At 47.8% G+C, this 16,631-nt stretch overlaps 1 protein-coding gene across 2 annotated transcripts in view; it reads right to left on the bottom strand.

Moving 5' to 3' along the window:
* LOC134927842 (uncharacterized) overlaps positions 1 to 16,631 on the bottom strand; it is a 457,379-nt gene that overhangs the window by 347,672 nt on the left and 93,076 nt on the right. For both annotated transcript variants that reach the window (XM_063922900.1, XM_063922899.1), the window contains exon 3: positions 2,230 to 2,251. In XM_063922900.1, the coding sequence (XP_063778970.1) occupies positions 2,230 to 2,251 (22 nt within the window). The remainder of the gene's footprint in view (positions 1 to 2,229; positions 2,252 to 16,631) is intronic.

Genomic DNA, 16,631 nt, shown 5'->3' with positions numbered 1-16,631 from the left:
GCATACCGGCACCGGGAGCCCGACCGCCGGCTTACCGACAGTGTGGCGAGCGCAAATGAGCCCCTTGCGGGCGCGCCACGCTGTTTTATTCTCCCTCCAGGGGGGTCATGGACCCCCACGAGGGAGAATAAGTGTCGGTATGCCGGCTGTCGGGATTCCGGCGCCGTTATACTGTGCGCCGGGATCCCGTCAGTCGGCATACTGAAGACCACCCATGTGGGTAGCAGACTTAAAATTGTGAACAAAATATGAACTAATGCCTCACTTCCATTTTGCTAGCTATCTACAGTTTTGGACAATGGGCAGAAGAGTGACACAGTGGTTAGTATCAAAACCTCACAGAGCTGCGGACGACTTCAAATCTCAACCAGGGAATTGTGTGGTGGGGAGTATGGCCCTCATTCCAAGTTAATCGCTCGCTAGCTGCTTTTAGCAGCAGTGCAAACGCTAAGCCGCCGCCCTCTGGGAGTGTATCTTAGCTTAGCAGAAGTGCGACCGAAAGGTGAGCAGAATAGTGTTGACATTTTTCAAGCAGTTTCAGAGTAGCTGCGGATCTACTCCTTCCTTGCGATCACTTCAGACAGTTTGGTTCCTGGTTTGACGTCACAAACACGCCCTGCATTTGACTAGCCACTTCCCCGTTTCCCCAGGCAGTGCCCGCCTGCGTTTTTACCTGACACGCCTGCGTTTTTTTTAGCACACTCCCGGAAAACGGCCAGTTACCACCCAGAAACACCCACTTCCTATCATTCATTCAATGAACAACAGTGCGACTGAAAAGCGTCGCTAGACCTTGTGTGAAATTGGATAGTTGTGTGTGAAAGTACGTCGCGCGTGCGCACCATACGCAGAAGTGCCGATTTTTAGCCTGATCGCTGTGCTGCGAACAGCAGCTAGCGATCAACTCGGAATAACCCCCAATATGCGGAGAATTCAATTGAGAGCAGGAAATTCTGGAAAAAAAAAAATGCGGTGCAGGATTCTGCTATTCAATTACAGGATAGAAATCACCACGCTATTTTTTACGCACCCCCAGACTAAGTCCTCATACATCTTTGCTGCAGTCTTGTCAAACAGCCCCTCTTGGCACGACAGGTCGCGTAACAGTCTGCTAGCATCAGACATCTTTTTTGCAAAAAATGTGTCTTAGTCACAATGCACTGGGACTAGAAAGCACATGGAGACTGTGCTGATTAATATATATGACAATTATATATCTGTGTGACGGAGTCTGTATATGAAATGCTACAATGTAGCAGCTGTAGCTTTTTTCCAATACAAGTTCTGTTCTGCTCTGTATACAGACTCACAATGCACAAGTGTCATATCAAATTAATCAGCACAGGCATCTCACGCTTCATCTTGTATGAGGACGCATCTGTAGATGCACAAACTAAAAAGAAAAAAAAAATCCATCCTCCTATAACAACCAACAAATGTAACTAGGAACAAGAACATGTGGATTCAGTGCATCCAAACAAAGATGAGGAATTTAGGAAAGTAAAAAAATGCCATAGTTCCCTACCATCTTATTGTTGGGCAATTAACATTAAAGATGTCCCACAGCTAATTAAGCACTGATTAGCTCAATGGAAGCAGTGTGAATCAATTTATCTTTGGATGCGAACACATGAACCGGTATAATCTGGTCAATACGTGACGTAAGGACAAAGTGGATCTATTGAACAAACTAGGAAATCCGCACCCTACCAAGAGGCATACTCCTCAAATTGCAGCGTAGTCCTGGTTACAGCCATCATGGCTGCGACCCCAATCTCCCAAAGGCCCTAGTGACAAGATCAGGGCTCCGGCAAAGGAGATTCAGCTCCAATCCAGGCCTTGCACAGGCGTCTGTATTGTATTGCAGTTGAGAACAATAGATGAAGGGTTTATGCTAATAAGTCATGATGTGACTAGGCACAAAAAACTACTCAAGATAACGGTGGACCCATCTGTATGTCTAAGGCTGCTCTGCAGAATCCTAAAATTGATGAAAGTAGCATAAAATAAATACAACCAAAGCTAAAGCTACATAAAAGTTTCAGATTTAAAAACTCCACACTTCTAAAACCATCACTATACCCCAATGATTCCACTGTCCCCAAAAGCAAGAAATAAAATACATTAGGAGGTTTGCAAATACAGATTGTTGTTTTATTTTTTATGGAGTTTGTGACAAAATGATATTGCACAACATGCAACTTGGCCAGATATAACTGAAATACTTACTGGTGTTTTCATTTTTCTTTTTCTTTAAGATACAAATCAACATGAAAAAGAAAAGAAAAACATTAGTTACAGTGCACAGGCTTGTAAGCAAACATTGACAACTGTAGCAGTCATTGATCACCAGACAATGTCAGCCAACGTTACATAAAATATTTTCCCCCCAAAAGCTGGAGGGACAAACTCTATTATACTGGCACACACATGGGGTATTTGTTTGAAAGAGGGTAATTTCTTTCAAATTATGTGTCCTCTTAGTATTTATTGTATTGTGATCACCAAGAAATGACTTTAACAGCACACATACACAAATAAAAAAAAATCAAGCATGTAACACACATCTCCCCCATATTATCAATAAAAAGGGGTCCCAATTTAATATAGTAGGTCTCCTAGTTGAAATAAAAAGGTGGGTCTTCATTCGTTGGGATATTATTCCTACAACAGTATTATTTACATCGAGATCGTGGAAATTTGCAAAAATAAATTGAAAGTGTATTATTATTTTCTGGTGTATATTTATGAAAACCTACGGGACCCGGTCTGAGTGACCCCTGTCTGTCTGCACCTCCCCTTTAGAATGTAAGCTCTCACGAGCAGGACCGTCTTCCCTCATGTGCATTCCTTCTCTTACGAATCCTATCATCATTCTACCCCATATTCCCTACCACAGCACCTAACCCTCAGTTTCTGCCACCCTGATGTTTATTTCAGTGTCATGTCCCCTGATGCAGAAGTGTTTGTATACCATGCAGTTGTCCTACATTTTCTTGTTTTGCTCATTTGTTTATGTACTTTGTTAAGCGCTGCAGAATTCGTGGCGCCATATACATAAACAATGATAATAACAACAACAACATTTATTAGCAGTATTAAAAAAAAAACACATTTGCTTTTGGTTCACTTTCTTAAAATTTCAATAAAACACACTTTTTTAGCCATTTTAGTTCAAATGTTATTTGTCGTGTTAGAATGAACAAGAAAAAGCAATGGTATTTTCTGAAATTACAGTCTTCTGAAAAAAGAAAAATAGAAAGGTAAAATTTGTGTGGGCATTCAGTGATTGCAAAATACACGCTATAGCGCATTTTTGCACGCTACAGGCAGTGAGGGACTCTATTTTTAAAAATGAGCAAGTCCAGCAGGACGCGTAGTCTCTCACTGCCCTGTGCGCCTCGACTAATACAGTTCCTGATTGCATGTCTGTTCATCCAATCGCTGCCAGCAGCATCTCCTCTTCCAATCAGACGTCCCTCCTCCCTACCCGCCAACGTGCTGCTCCAGAGACTGCACGGCAGGACTTGATTTGATTCCTGCTGGTGCTTGCTGGGAAGATGGCAGAGACGCTGCATCGGGTAAGGATCTCTGCCTCCGACTTCCGGAGCTTACTGGCAGCCGGGAACAACGCGACGACAGAGATACGGCACACCCATGAGGGGCAGGGAGACTGTACTCAGTTGTGTTTGTTACACGATGGGTAGAAGTGTCACTTGTGAGCAGCAAGTCCCACTCACCCATTGCATGTACTGACAGCATCTCTGGCTGTATGTGGTTGTGCTTGTAAGCAGCTGAGGGAGAGAGTAGGCAGGTAACTGTGCAAATGGTGGTGTTGGGGCAGTGCCCATCATACACTCCGCTCATACCCCACACTGCCAAACATACACATCCCCAGTACCCCCATAGTGTACAACATACATCTACCCACAGTGTCCAACATATGCATCCCCACACGGTGCCCAGCATAACTACATCCCCTGAGTGCCCAGCATATGTACACACCCACAGTGCCCATAACACCCTCCATACCCACATACACCCTTCATACCCACAGGGTGCACTGCATATCCCCCCCCGCCCCACACAGTGCTTATAATACCCTCCATACCCAAATGGTACACCCCTGCAGTGCCCAGCATACACACCCCACAGTGCCCATAACACCCTCCCTACCCACACAATGCACAGCATATGTACACCCCCCCCCCCCTCCACAGTGCCCATACCACCCTCCATACCCACACAGTGCTCGTTATACATCCTTTATGCCCACAGGGTGCACAGCGCACACACACACACACAGTGCTTATAATACCCTCCATACCCAAATGGTACACCCCCACAGTGCCCATAACACATTCCATACTCACACAGTGCTCATCATACACCCTTCATACCCACACCATGCACTGCATATAAACACCCCGCAAAGTGCCTATAATACCCTTCATACCCACACAGTGCTCATTATACACCCTTCATGCCCACAGTCCCCAGCATATGTACACTCCCCGCAGTGCCTATAATCCTATAATACCCTCCATACCAACACAGTGCTCATTATACACCCTTCATGACCACACAGTGCCTAGCATATGTACACCCACCACAGTGCCTATAATACTCACCATACCCAGATGGTACAACCCCCCCCCCCCCCCCCAGAGCCCAGCATACACATCCCACAATACCCTCCATACCTACTGTGCTCATTATATACCCTTCATGACCACACAGTGCCCAACATATATATATATACATACATATACACACACACACACACACACACACCCCCCACAGTGCCCGTAACACCATTCAACATCCCTAATGCTAACCACCCTTACCCCCCCTCCCTACCCCCATCACTGCTCCTAGTATTGCCTGCCCCCAACCTCCTCCTTTGCCCCAGTATTGCCCAAACTTTTATCTACCCTTGCCACCACTATAACCCCAGCACTGCCTGCCCCTAAACCCCTTCTTGCCTGGCCTCACCCCCCATTATATGTGATGGGACCCAGAAATAGTGGAGTAGGACCCAAATTTCTTAAAGTGAGGGGTCCTTTTTTTGCTTAGCACGATCACAGGGGCACTGCATAAAAAAAGATCTTTACTATTCATGTTGGAATGTGATAACCGCAAATGTGGATAAATTACATCACAGGGGTGGGAAAACCTTCAGGGGTTAAAGCACAACAATAGCTGCTTTCACATAAAAAAAAAACTTAAACAGGATTTTAATACCTACCAGTAAATCCTTTTCTATAAGTCCGTAGAGGATGTTGGGGACACCAAAAGAACCATGGGATATAGACTGATCCGCAGGAGACATGGGCACTTTAAGACTTTCAAAGGGGCTCCTCCCTCTATATCCCACCCCAGACTCCGTTTGGAACTGTGCCCGGAGAGATGGACATTTTGAGGAAAGGACTTAAACAAGGTGAGCATCATACCAGCTCACGCCATAAACATGCCGAATAACATGGCATTCAACTGAACACATGCCAACGGACATGAACAAAATTCAGCAACAAGCTGAAGAAACCATAACACAATATGTGTGTAACCAGAACTAAACTGCAGATACAGTACGTACTGGGACGGGCGCCCAACATCCTCTACGGATTTATAGAAAAGGATTTACCGGTAGGTATTAAAATCCTGTTTTCTATTACGTCCTTGAGGATGTTGGGGACACCAAAAGAACCATGGGATCATACCAAAGATCTAGAACGGGCGGGAGAGTGCGGACGACTCTGCAGCACCGATTGACCAAACTTTAGGTCTTCATCGGCCAAGGTATCAAACTTGTAAAACTTAGCAAACGTGTTTGACCCCGACCAAGTAGCTGCTCGGCAAAGTTGTAATGCCGAGACACCCCGGGCAGCCGCCCAGGACGAGCCCACCTTTCTAGTGGAATGGGCCTTTACCGATTTAGGTTTAACGGCAAACTTGCCGTGGAATGAGCCTGCTGAATCGTGTGACATATCCAGCTGGCAATGGTCTGCTTGGAAGCAGGATACCCAAGTTTATTGGGAGCATATAGCACAAACAGAGACTCTGTTTTTTCTAACTGGAGCCGTTCTGGCAACGTAAATTTTCAAAGCTCTGACGACATCCAGAGACTTTTCCTCAGCCAAAGTGCCAGTAGCCACTGGCACCACAATAGGTTGATTAATATGAAAAGAGGAAACCACCTTTGGCAGAAATTGTTGCAGAGTTCTCAATTCTGCCCTATCCTCATGGAAGATCAAATAAGAGCTCATGTGAGACAAGGCCGCCAATTCAGACACCAGCCTTGCGGATGCCAATGCTAACAAAATGACAACCTTCCAAGTGAGGAATTTCAACTCCACTTTACTTAAAGGTTCAAACCAATGTGATTGCAGTAACGTTAACACCACGTTAAAGTCCCAAGGTGCCACAGGAGGCACAAAAGGAGGTTGGATGTGCAGGACCCCTTTTACAAAGGTCTGCACCTCAGGAAGTGAGGCCAAGTGTTTCTGAAAGAAAATTGACAAAGCAGAAATCTGCACTTTTATGGAGCCTAATTTAAGGCCCGCATCGACTCCTTTTTGTAGAAAATGGAGAAACCGTCCAAGGTCAAACTTCTCCACTGGTGCTTACTTGGACTCGCACCAGGAAATATATTTCCTCCAAATACGGTGATAGTGTTTCGACGTCACACCCTTCCTAGCAAGAATAAGAGTGGGAATGACTTAATCGGGAATACCCTTACGGGCTAAAATCTGGCGTTCAACCGCCATGTCGTCAAACGTAGCCGCTGTAAGTCTTGATAGACGAACGGCCCCTGCCGCAGAAGATCCCCGCGAAGAGGAAAAGGCCATGGATCTTCGACTAACAACTCCTGAAGATCCGGGTACCAAATTCTCCTTGGCCAGTCTGGAACTACAAGGAGTGCTGGAATCTGATTTTCTTAGGATTCTTAGAACCTTTGGAATGAGAGAAGCGGAGGGAAAACGTACACCGATGGATACACATAAGGTGACGTCAGTGCATCCACTGCCGCCGCCTGAGGGTCCCTGGACCGGGAACAATACATTAGTAGTTTTTTTTGTGGCGGGACGCCATCATGTCTATGTGGGGAATCCCCCAAAGATTGGTGATTAGAGTGAAGACCTCCTTATGGAGGCCCCACTCCCCTGGATGTAGATCGTGTATGCTGAGGAAGTCTGCTTCCCAGTTGTCCGCTCCCGGAAGGAATATTGCTGACAGAGCGCTTACCCGAGTGTCTGCCCAGCGAAGAATCCTTGTGGCTTCTGCCATTGCTGTTCTGCTCTTTGTACCGCCTTGGCGGTTTATGTATGCTGCTGCTGTCACATTGTCCGATTGGATCAGGACAGGCCGGTTTCGAAGAAGATGCTCCGCTTGTAGAAGGCCGTTATAAATGGCCCTCAACTCCAGCACGCTTATGTGAAGAAGAGTTTCCTGACTTGACCATCTTCCTTGGAAGGTCACCCCTTGTGTGACTGCTCCCCAACCTCGGAGACTTCCATCCGTGGTCACTAGGATCCAGTCTTGGATCCCAAATTTGCGTCCTTCTAAGAGGTGAGAGCTGTGGAGCCACCACAGGAGTGAGATCCTGGTGTTGGGGGATAGAACTATCCTCCGGTGCATATGGAGGTGGGATCCAGACCATTTGTCCAACAGGTCCCACTGAAATACTCTGGCATGGAACCTCCCGAATTGGAGGGCCTCGTATGCGGCCACCGTTTTCCCTAGCAACCGAATGCATTGATGAATGGAGACTGTTGGTGGTTTCAGAATGAGTTTTACCAAACTCTGAATTTCCAGTGCTTTCTCCGGAGGGAGGAACACTCTCAGCTGGACCATGTCCAGAAACATACCCAAAAATGCCAACCGGATTGTTGGAACGAATTGTGATTTCGGCAGGTTCAAGAGCCAGCTGTGCTGTTGTAGAAGCGACAGAGACAGTGTAATGTCCTGTACCAGTTTTTCCTTGGACCTCGCCTTTATCAGGAGATTGTCCAACTTTTTCTGAGGAGAACCATCATTTCTACCATGACTTTTGTGAAAATCCTCCGAGTCGTGGACAGGCCAAACGGCAACGTCTGAAATTGGTAATGAGTATCCTGGATTGCAAACCTGAGATAACTCTGATGAGGGGGATAAATGGGAACATGAAGGTAGGCATCCTTTATGTCCAAAGACACCATGAATTCCCCCTCCTCCAGGCTGGATATCACCGCTCGGAGAGACTCCATCTAGAATTTGAATTTCTTCAGGAAAAAATGTAGAGATTTTAGGTTGAGGATTGGTCGTACCAAGCCATCCGGCTTTGGCACTACAAATAGGCTTGAATAAAAACCTTCCCCTTGTTGCTCCCAGGGGACCGGGATCACAACCTGATTTTGACATAATTTTTGTATTGCTCCACAGACTAGAGTTCTGTCTGGAAGCGAAACTGGTAAGGGTGATTTGAAAAAATAGCGAGGGGGAACGTCTTGAAATTCCAGTTTGTACCCTTGGGTCACAATTTGTAACACCCAAGGGTCCAGGGCCAAGCGAACCCAAACCTGACTGAAAAGCCTTAGACGTGCCACCACCGGTGCGGTCTCCTGTAAGGGAGACCCGGCGTCATGCGGTGGAGTTTGGCGGAAGCCGGGGAGGACTTCTGCTCTTGTGAACTGGAGGAAGCATGAGTTCTCTTGCCCCTTCCTCTACCTCTGGTAGCGAGGAAGAAGTTACCTCGGCCTTTTCTATATTTGTTGGACCGAAAGGACTGCATTCGATAGTGCAGTTTCTTCTGCTGCACAGGAGCATTAGGTAAATAAGTAGACTTACCGCAGTGGCCGCTGATACTAAATAAGTAAGGCCGTCACCAAACAGTTCCCCACCCTTAAAGGGAAGGGACTCCATGTTTTTCTTGGAATCCGCGTCAGCATTCCATTGATGAGTCCATAGCGCACGCCTAGCCGCAATAGACATAGCATTAGCCTTAGCCCCCAGGAGGCCAGCATCTCTTGCAGCCTCTTTCAAGTACGCAGCCGCGTCCCTGATATAACCAAGCGTCACTAGGATGCTATCCCTATCCAGAGTATCTAAATCAGCAGATAAACTTTCAGCCCATTTTTCAATTGCGCTACTAACCCACGCTGATGCAATAAGCGGTCTAAGCTGAGTCGCCGTGGTAGTAAATATAGCTTTTAAAGTAGCCTCCTGCTTACAATCAGCCGGCTCCTTAAGAGACGTCGACTGAGCTGCAGGGAGCGCTACCTGTTTTGACAAGCGTGCTAGGGCTTTGTCTACTGTGGGTGGTGTTTCCCACTTATCCCTATCAGCTGCGGGAAAGGGCTATGCCACCTTGATCCTATTAGGGATGAGAAATTTCTTATCAGGTGTATTCCAAGTGCCATCAAAAAATAAGAATTTACTTACCGATAATTCTATTTCTCGGAGTCCGTAGTGGATGCTGGGGTTCCTGAAAGGACCATGGGGAATAGCGGCTCCGCAGGAGACAGGGCACAAAAAGTAAAGCTTTTCCAGATCAGGTGGTGTGCACTGGCTCCTCCCCCTATGACCCTCCTCCAGACTCCAGTTAGGTACTGTGCCCGGACGAGCGTACACAATAAGGGAGGATTTTGAATCCCGGGTAAGACTCATACCAGCCACACCAATCACACCGTACAACTTGTGATCTAAACCCAGTTAACAGTATGATAACAGAGGAGCCTCTGAAAGATGGCTCCCTAAACAATAACCCGAATTAGTTAACAATAACTATGTACAAGTATTGCAGATAATCCGCACTTGGGATGGGCGCCCAGCATCCACTACGGACTCCGAGAAATAGAATTATCGGTAAGTAAATTCTTATTTTCTCTATCGTCCTAGTGGATGCTGGGGTTCCTGAAAGGACCATGGGGATTATACCAAAGCTCCCAAACGGGCGGGAGAGTGCGGATGACTCTGCAGCACCGAATGAGAGAACTCCAGGTCCTCCTTTGCCAGGGTATCAAATTTGTAGAATTTTACAAACGTGTTCTCCCCTGACCACGTAGCTGCTCGGCAGAGTTGTAATGCCGAGACCCCTCGGGCAGCCGCCCAAGATGAGCCCACCTTCCTTGTGGAATGGGCCTTAACAGATTTAGGCTGTGGCAGGCCTGCCACAGAATGTGCAAGTTGAATTGTGTTACAAATCCAACGAGCAATCGACTGCTTAGAAGCAGGCGCACCCAACTTGTTGGGTGCATACAGTATAAACAGCGAGTCAGATTTTCGGACTCCAGCCGTCCTTGAAATGTATATTTTTAAAGCTCTGACAACGTCCAACAACTTGGAGTCCTCCAAGTCGCTTGTAGCCGCAGGCACTACAATAGGCTGGTTCAGGTGAAACGCTGATACCACCTTAGGGAGAAAATGCGGACGCGTCCGCAGCTCTGCCCTATCCGAATGGAAAATTAAATAAGGGCTTTTATAAGATAAAGCCGCCAGTTCAGATACTCTCCTGGCGGACGCCAGGGCCAGTAACATAGTCACTTTCCATGTGAGATATTTCAAATCCACATTTTTTAGTGGTTCAAACCAATGGGATTTGAGGAAATCTAAAACTACATTTAGATCCCACGGTGCCACCGGAGGCACCACAGGAGGCTGTATATGCAGTACTCCTTTGACAAAAGTCTGGACCTCAGGAACTGAGGCCAATTCTTTTTGGAAGAATATTGACAGGGCCGAAATTTGAACCTTAATAGATCCCAATTTGAGACCCATAGACAATCCTGATTGCAGGAAATGTAGGAAACGACCCAGTTGAAATTCCTCCGTCGGAACACTCCGATCCTCGCACCACGCAACATATTTCCGCCAAATGCGGTGATAATGCTTCGCGGTGACTTCCTTTCTTGCCTTAATCAAGGTAGGAATGACTTCTTCTGGAATGCCTTTTCCTTTTAGGATCTGGCGTTCAACCGCCATGCCGTCAAACGCAGCCGCGGTAAGTCTTGGAATAGACACGGTCCCTGCTGAAGCAGGTCCTGTCTTAGAGGTAGAGGCCACGGATCGTCCGTGACCATCTCTTGAAGTTCCGGGTACCAAGACCTTCTTGGCCAATCCGGAGCCACTAGTATCGTTCTTACTCCGCTTTGCCGTATGATTCTCAATACCTTTGGTATGAGAGGCAGAGGAGGAAACACATACACCGACTGGTACACCCAAGGTGTTACCAGCGCGTCCACAGCTATTGCCTGCGGATCTCTTGACCTGGCGCAATACCTGTCCAGTTTTTTGTTGAGGCGAGACGCCATCATGTCCACCATTGGTCTTTCCCAACGGTTTATTAGCATGTGGAAAACTTCTGGATGAAGTCCCCACTCTCCCGGGTGAAGATCGTGTCTGCTGAGGAAGTCTGCTTCCCAGTTGTCCACTCCCGGGATGAACACTGCTGACAGTGCTATCACGTGATTCTCCGCCCAGCGAAGGATCCTGGCAGCTTCTGCCATTGCACTCCTGCTTCTTGTGCCGCCCTGTCTGTTTACATGGGCGACTGCCGTGATGTTGTCCGACTGGATCAACACCGGTCTTCCTTGAAGCAGAGGTTCCGCCTGGCTTAGAGCATTGTAGATTGCTCTTAGTTCCAGAATGTTTATGTGAAGAGACTTTTCCAGGCTCGACCACACTCCCTGGAAGTTTCTTCCTTGTGTGACTGCTCCCCAGCCTCTCAGGCTGGCGTCCGTGGTCACCAGGATCCAATCCTGTATGCCGAATCTGCGGCCCTCCAATAGATGAGCCCTCTGCAACCACCACAGAAGAGATACCCTTGTCCTTGGAGACAGGGTTATCCGCAGGTGCATCTGAAGATGCGTGCATTGATGTACAGACACCTTTCCTGGTTTTAGGAGATTCCTGACCAGGTCGGATAACTCCTTGGCTTTTTCCTCGGGAAGAAAAACCTTTTTCTGAACCGTGTCCAGAATCATCCCTAGGAACAGCAGACGAGTTGTCGGCATTAATTGGGATTTTGGAATATTCAGAATCCATCCGTGCTGCTTTAGCACCTCTTGAGATATTGCTAATCCCATCTCTAGCTGTTCTCTGGACCTTGCCCTTATTAGGAGATCGTCCAAGTATGGGATAATTAATACGCCTTTTCTTCGAAGAAGAATCATCATCTCGGCCATTACCTTTGTAAAGACCCGAGGTGCCGTGGACAAACCAAACGGCAGCGTCTGAAACTGATAGTGACAGTTTTGTACAACGAACCTGAGGTACCCCTGGTGTGAGGGGTAAATTGGAACGTGGAGATACGCATCCTTGATGTCCAAGGATACCATAAAGTCCCCTTCTTCCAGGTTCGCTATCACTGCTCTGAGTGACTCCATCTTGAACTTGAACTTCTTTATGTACAGGTTCAAGGACTTCAGATTTAGAATAGGCCTTACCGAGCCATCCGGCTTCGGTACCACAAATAGAGTGGAATAATACCCCTTCCCTTGTTGTAGAAGAGGTACCTTGACTATCACCTGCTGAGAGTACAGCTTGTGAATGGCTTCCAAAACCGTCTCCCTTTCGGAAGGGGACGTTGGTAAAGCCGACTTCAGGAAACGGCGAGGTGGATCTGTCTCTAATTCCAACCTGTACCCCTGAGATATTATCTGCAGGATCCAGGGATCTACCTGCGAGTGAGCCCACTGCGCGCTGTAATTTTTTGAGACGACCTCCCACCGTCTCCGAGTCCGCTTGAGAAGCCCCAGCGTCATGCTGAGGCTTTTGTAGAAGCCGGGGAGGGCTTCTGTTCCTGGGAAGGAGCTGCCTGTTGCTGTTTCTTCCCTCGACCTCTGCCTCGTGGCAGATATGAATAGCCCTTTGCTCTCTTATTTTTAAAGGAACGAAAGGGCTGCGGTTGAAAAGTCGGTGCCTTTTTCTGTTGGGGAGTGACTTGAGGTAGAAAGGTGGATTTCCCGGCTGTAGCCGTGGCCACCAAATCTGATAGACCGACTCCAAATAACTCCTCCCCTTTATACGGCAAAACTTCCATATGCCGTTTTGAATCCGCATCGCCTGTCCACTGTCGCGTCCATAAAGCTCTTCTGGCCGAAATGGACATAGCACTTACCCGTGATGCCAGTGTGCAGATATCCCTCTGTGCATCACGCATATAAAGAAATGCATCCTTTATTTGTTCTAACGACAGTAAAATATTGTCCCTGTCCAGGGTATCAATATTTTCAATCAGGGACTCTGACCAAAACTACCCCAGCACTGCACATCCAGGCAGTCGCTATAGCTGGTCGTAGTATAACACCTGCATGTGTGTATATACTTTTTTGGATATTTTCCATCCTCCTATCTGATGGATCTTTAAGTGCGGCCGTCTCAGGAGAAGGTAACGCCACTTGTTTTGATAAGCGTGTTAGCGCCTTGTCCACCCTAGGAGGTGTTTCTCAGCGCTCCCTAACCTCTGGCGGGAAAGGGTATAATGCCAATAATTTCTTTGAAATTATCAGCTTTTTATCAGGGGCAACCCACGCTTCATCACACGCGTCATTTAATTCTTCTGATTCAGGAAAAACTATAGGTAGTTTTTTCACACCCCACATAATACCCTGTTTAGTGGTACCTGTAGTATCAGCTAAATGTAACGCCTCCTTCATTGCCAAAATCATATAACGTGTGGCCCTACTGGAAAATACGGTTTATTCGTCACCGTCACCACTGGAATCAGTGCCTGTGTCTGGGTCTGTGTCGACCGACTGAGGCAAGGGCGTTTTACAGCCCCTGACGGTGTTTGAGGCGCCTGGACAGGCACTAATTGATTGTCCGGCCGCCTCATGTCGTCAAACGACTGCTTTAGCGTGTTGACACTATCCCGTAATTCCATAAATAAAGGCATCCATTCTGGTGTCGACCCCCTAGGAGGTGACATCCCCATATTTGGCAATTGCTCCGCCTCCACACCAATATCGTCCTCATACATGTCGACACACACGTACCGACACACAGCAGACACACAGGGAATGCTCTAAACGAAGACAGGACCCACTAGCCCTTTGGGGAGACAGAGGGAGAGTCTGCCAGCACACACCAAAAAGCGCTATATATGACAGGGATAGCTTTATAATAAGTGCTCCCTTATAGCTGCTTTATATATATCAAGATATTGCCATTAAATTTGCCCCCCCTCTCTGTTTTACCCTGTTTCTGTAGTGCAGTGCAGGGGAGAGACCTGGGAGCCGTCCTGACCAGCGGAGCTGTGAGAGGAAATGGCGCCGTGTGCTGAGGAGATAGGCCCCGCCCCTTTTACGGCGGGCTCGTCTCCCGCTATTTTGTGAATACAGGCAGGGGTTAAATATCTCCATATAGCCTCTGGGGGCTATATGTGAGGTATTTTTAGCCTTTATATAGGTTTACATTTGCCTCCCAGGGCGCCCCCCCCCAGCGCCCTGCACCCTCAGTGACTGCGTGTGAAGTGTGCTGAGGAAAATGGCGCACAGCTGCAGTGCTGTGCGCTACCTTTAGAAGACTGCAGGAGTCTTCAGCCGCCGATTCTGGACCTCTTCTTACTTCAGCATCTGCAAGGGGGCCGGCGGCGCGGCTCCGGTGACCATCCAGGCTGTACCTGTGATCGTCCCTCTGGAGCTGATGTCCAGTAGCCAAGAAGCCAATCCATCCTGCACGCAGGTGAGTTCACTTCTTCTCCCCTCTGTCCCTCGTTGCAGTGATCCTGTTGCCAGCAGGAATCACTGTAAAATAAAAAACCTAAGCTAAACTTTCTCTAAGCAGCTCTTTATGAGAGCCACCTAGAATTGCACCCTTCTCGGCCGGGCACAAAAATCTAACTGGAGTCTGGAGGAGGGTCATAGGGGGAGGAGCCAGTGCACACCACCTGATCTGGAAAAGCTTTACTTTTTGTGCCCTGTCTCCTGCGGAGCCGCTATTCCCCATGGTCCTTTCAGGAACCCCAGCATCCACTAGGACGATAGAGAAAGGTAATTTAGTTCAAAACAAGGAGGAAAAGAAACAGAGCGTCTCTTTTCCTTATAAATAAGGACCCTCGTTTCTGGTGTAAAGGGGTCCTCATCAATACGTAATATGTCTTTGACAGCCACAATCATATATTGAATGCTCTTAGCCAATTTAGGATCTAATCTAGAATCAACATAATCGGCACCGGTATCAGAGTCCGTGTCGGTATCTGTGTCATCTAATTGGTCAACACCACGTTTCAGTGACCCTTGTAATAAAGCGTCATCCACTGATCTCTTCCAAATCTGCAGTTGAGAGTCAGACTCAGTAAACTTTTGATTTAATAGAGTAACATTATTATTTAAAGCAGTTAACCAAATCAGCAGTCGGCGGTGCCGACAGGATCACCAAAACATTTGGTGTCCCCAATAAATTATCCCCCTGAGAGGAAAATTCTGCCTCAGACATGTCTCCCTAACAGCACCCAAAAGAAAGCCTGTGAGGGAACAAAAGGAAAGGAGCCAGCTCACACCCCAGCGCCAAAGTGCAGGTCTGAAAAACACCCTCAAGGGTCACAGAGCTGCAGCGCTATAATATGTATGTAAATAATCTGACCCCCCCCCCTCCCCCCCCCCCTCGGTTTATAGCCCCTGGTACTTGCTGCTGTGAGGAAGGACCAGCGCTGCTGCTTGTAGGAGGAAATGGCGCCGAGTAAGCCTGGAGGAAGAAGCCCCGCCACCAACATGGCGCGCTTCTTCCCGCTTATTTTTACATGTTTATCCTGGTGGGGGTTTGCGGGCAGTGCCGGGGCACTGTACAGATATGCCAGCCTTATTTATGAGGTATTTTTAGCTCCCCAGGGCCCCCCCCCCCCAACACCCTGCACCCAGCGGTGTGTACAGTCCGGGAGCCTGGCGCGCATTGAGCAAATCATGCTGCGCGGTACCTCTATATGCCGTCTTTGTTGAAGAGAAGATGTCTTTTCCTCACATACTCACCTGTCTTATGACTTCTGGCTTGAAGAGGGGGGACGGCAAGCTGTGGGAGCGAGCATCCAGGAGAGCCCGGCGTTAATCTCCCCTCAGGAGCTGAAGGCATCCTGTCAGCAGCAGCAGAGCCCTGAAACTCATTAGAAGTGGGTCTAGACTGCTGTGCTCTCTTTCCCACGAAGCAGGGAGTCTGTAGCCAGCAGATCTCCCCAAAATAAAAAACCTAACATTAAGTCTTTTCAGAGAAACTCTAAGTGCTCCCCCGAGTGCCTCCATCTCGCAGGGCACATTTTCAAACTGAGTCTGGGGAGGGATATAGAGGAAGAAGCCAGGTCACGCCCCTTTGAAAGTCTTAAAGTGCCCATGTCTCCTGCGGATCCGTCTATATCCCATGGTTCTTTTGGTGTCCCCAACATCCTCAAGGACGTACTAGAAAAGGGTAATTCCATTACAAGTGAGGGGATGCAGCGCCCATAGCTATTCAACTGACTGCATCATGCCTGGCACTTATTGTTATCCTTTATCTATATGGCGCCACATGGGATCCGCAGCGCCCAGTTACAGAGTACATAAACAAGTCAGGACACCAGCAGGTGAGGTGGCAACACGCCATGGGATATTTAATTATTAAAAAGTAAATTCTATTGGCGGACCACGGCAACCGCCGGTATTTAAGGGTGAACCAGGAAACAATCT

Source organism: Pseudophryne corroboree, chromosome 5, assembly GCF_028390025.1.
Source record: "Pseudophryne corroboree isolate aPseCor3 chromosome 5, aPseCor3.hap2, whole genome shotgun sequence".
NCBI lineage: Eukaryota > Metazoa > Chordata > Amphibia > Anura > Myobatrachidae > Pseudophryne > Pseudophryne corroboree.
The sequence above is the reverse complement of the archived record's forward strand: the minus strand, read 5'-3'. Positions and strand labels throughout refer to the sequence as shown.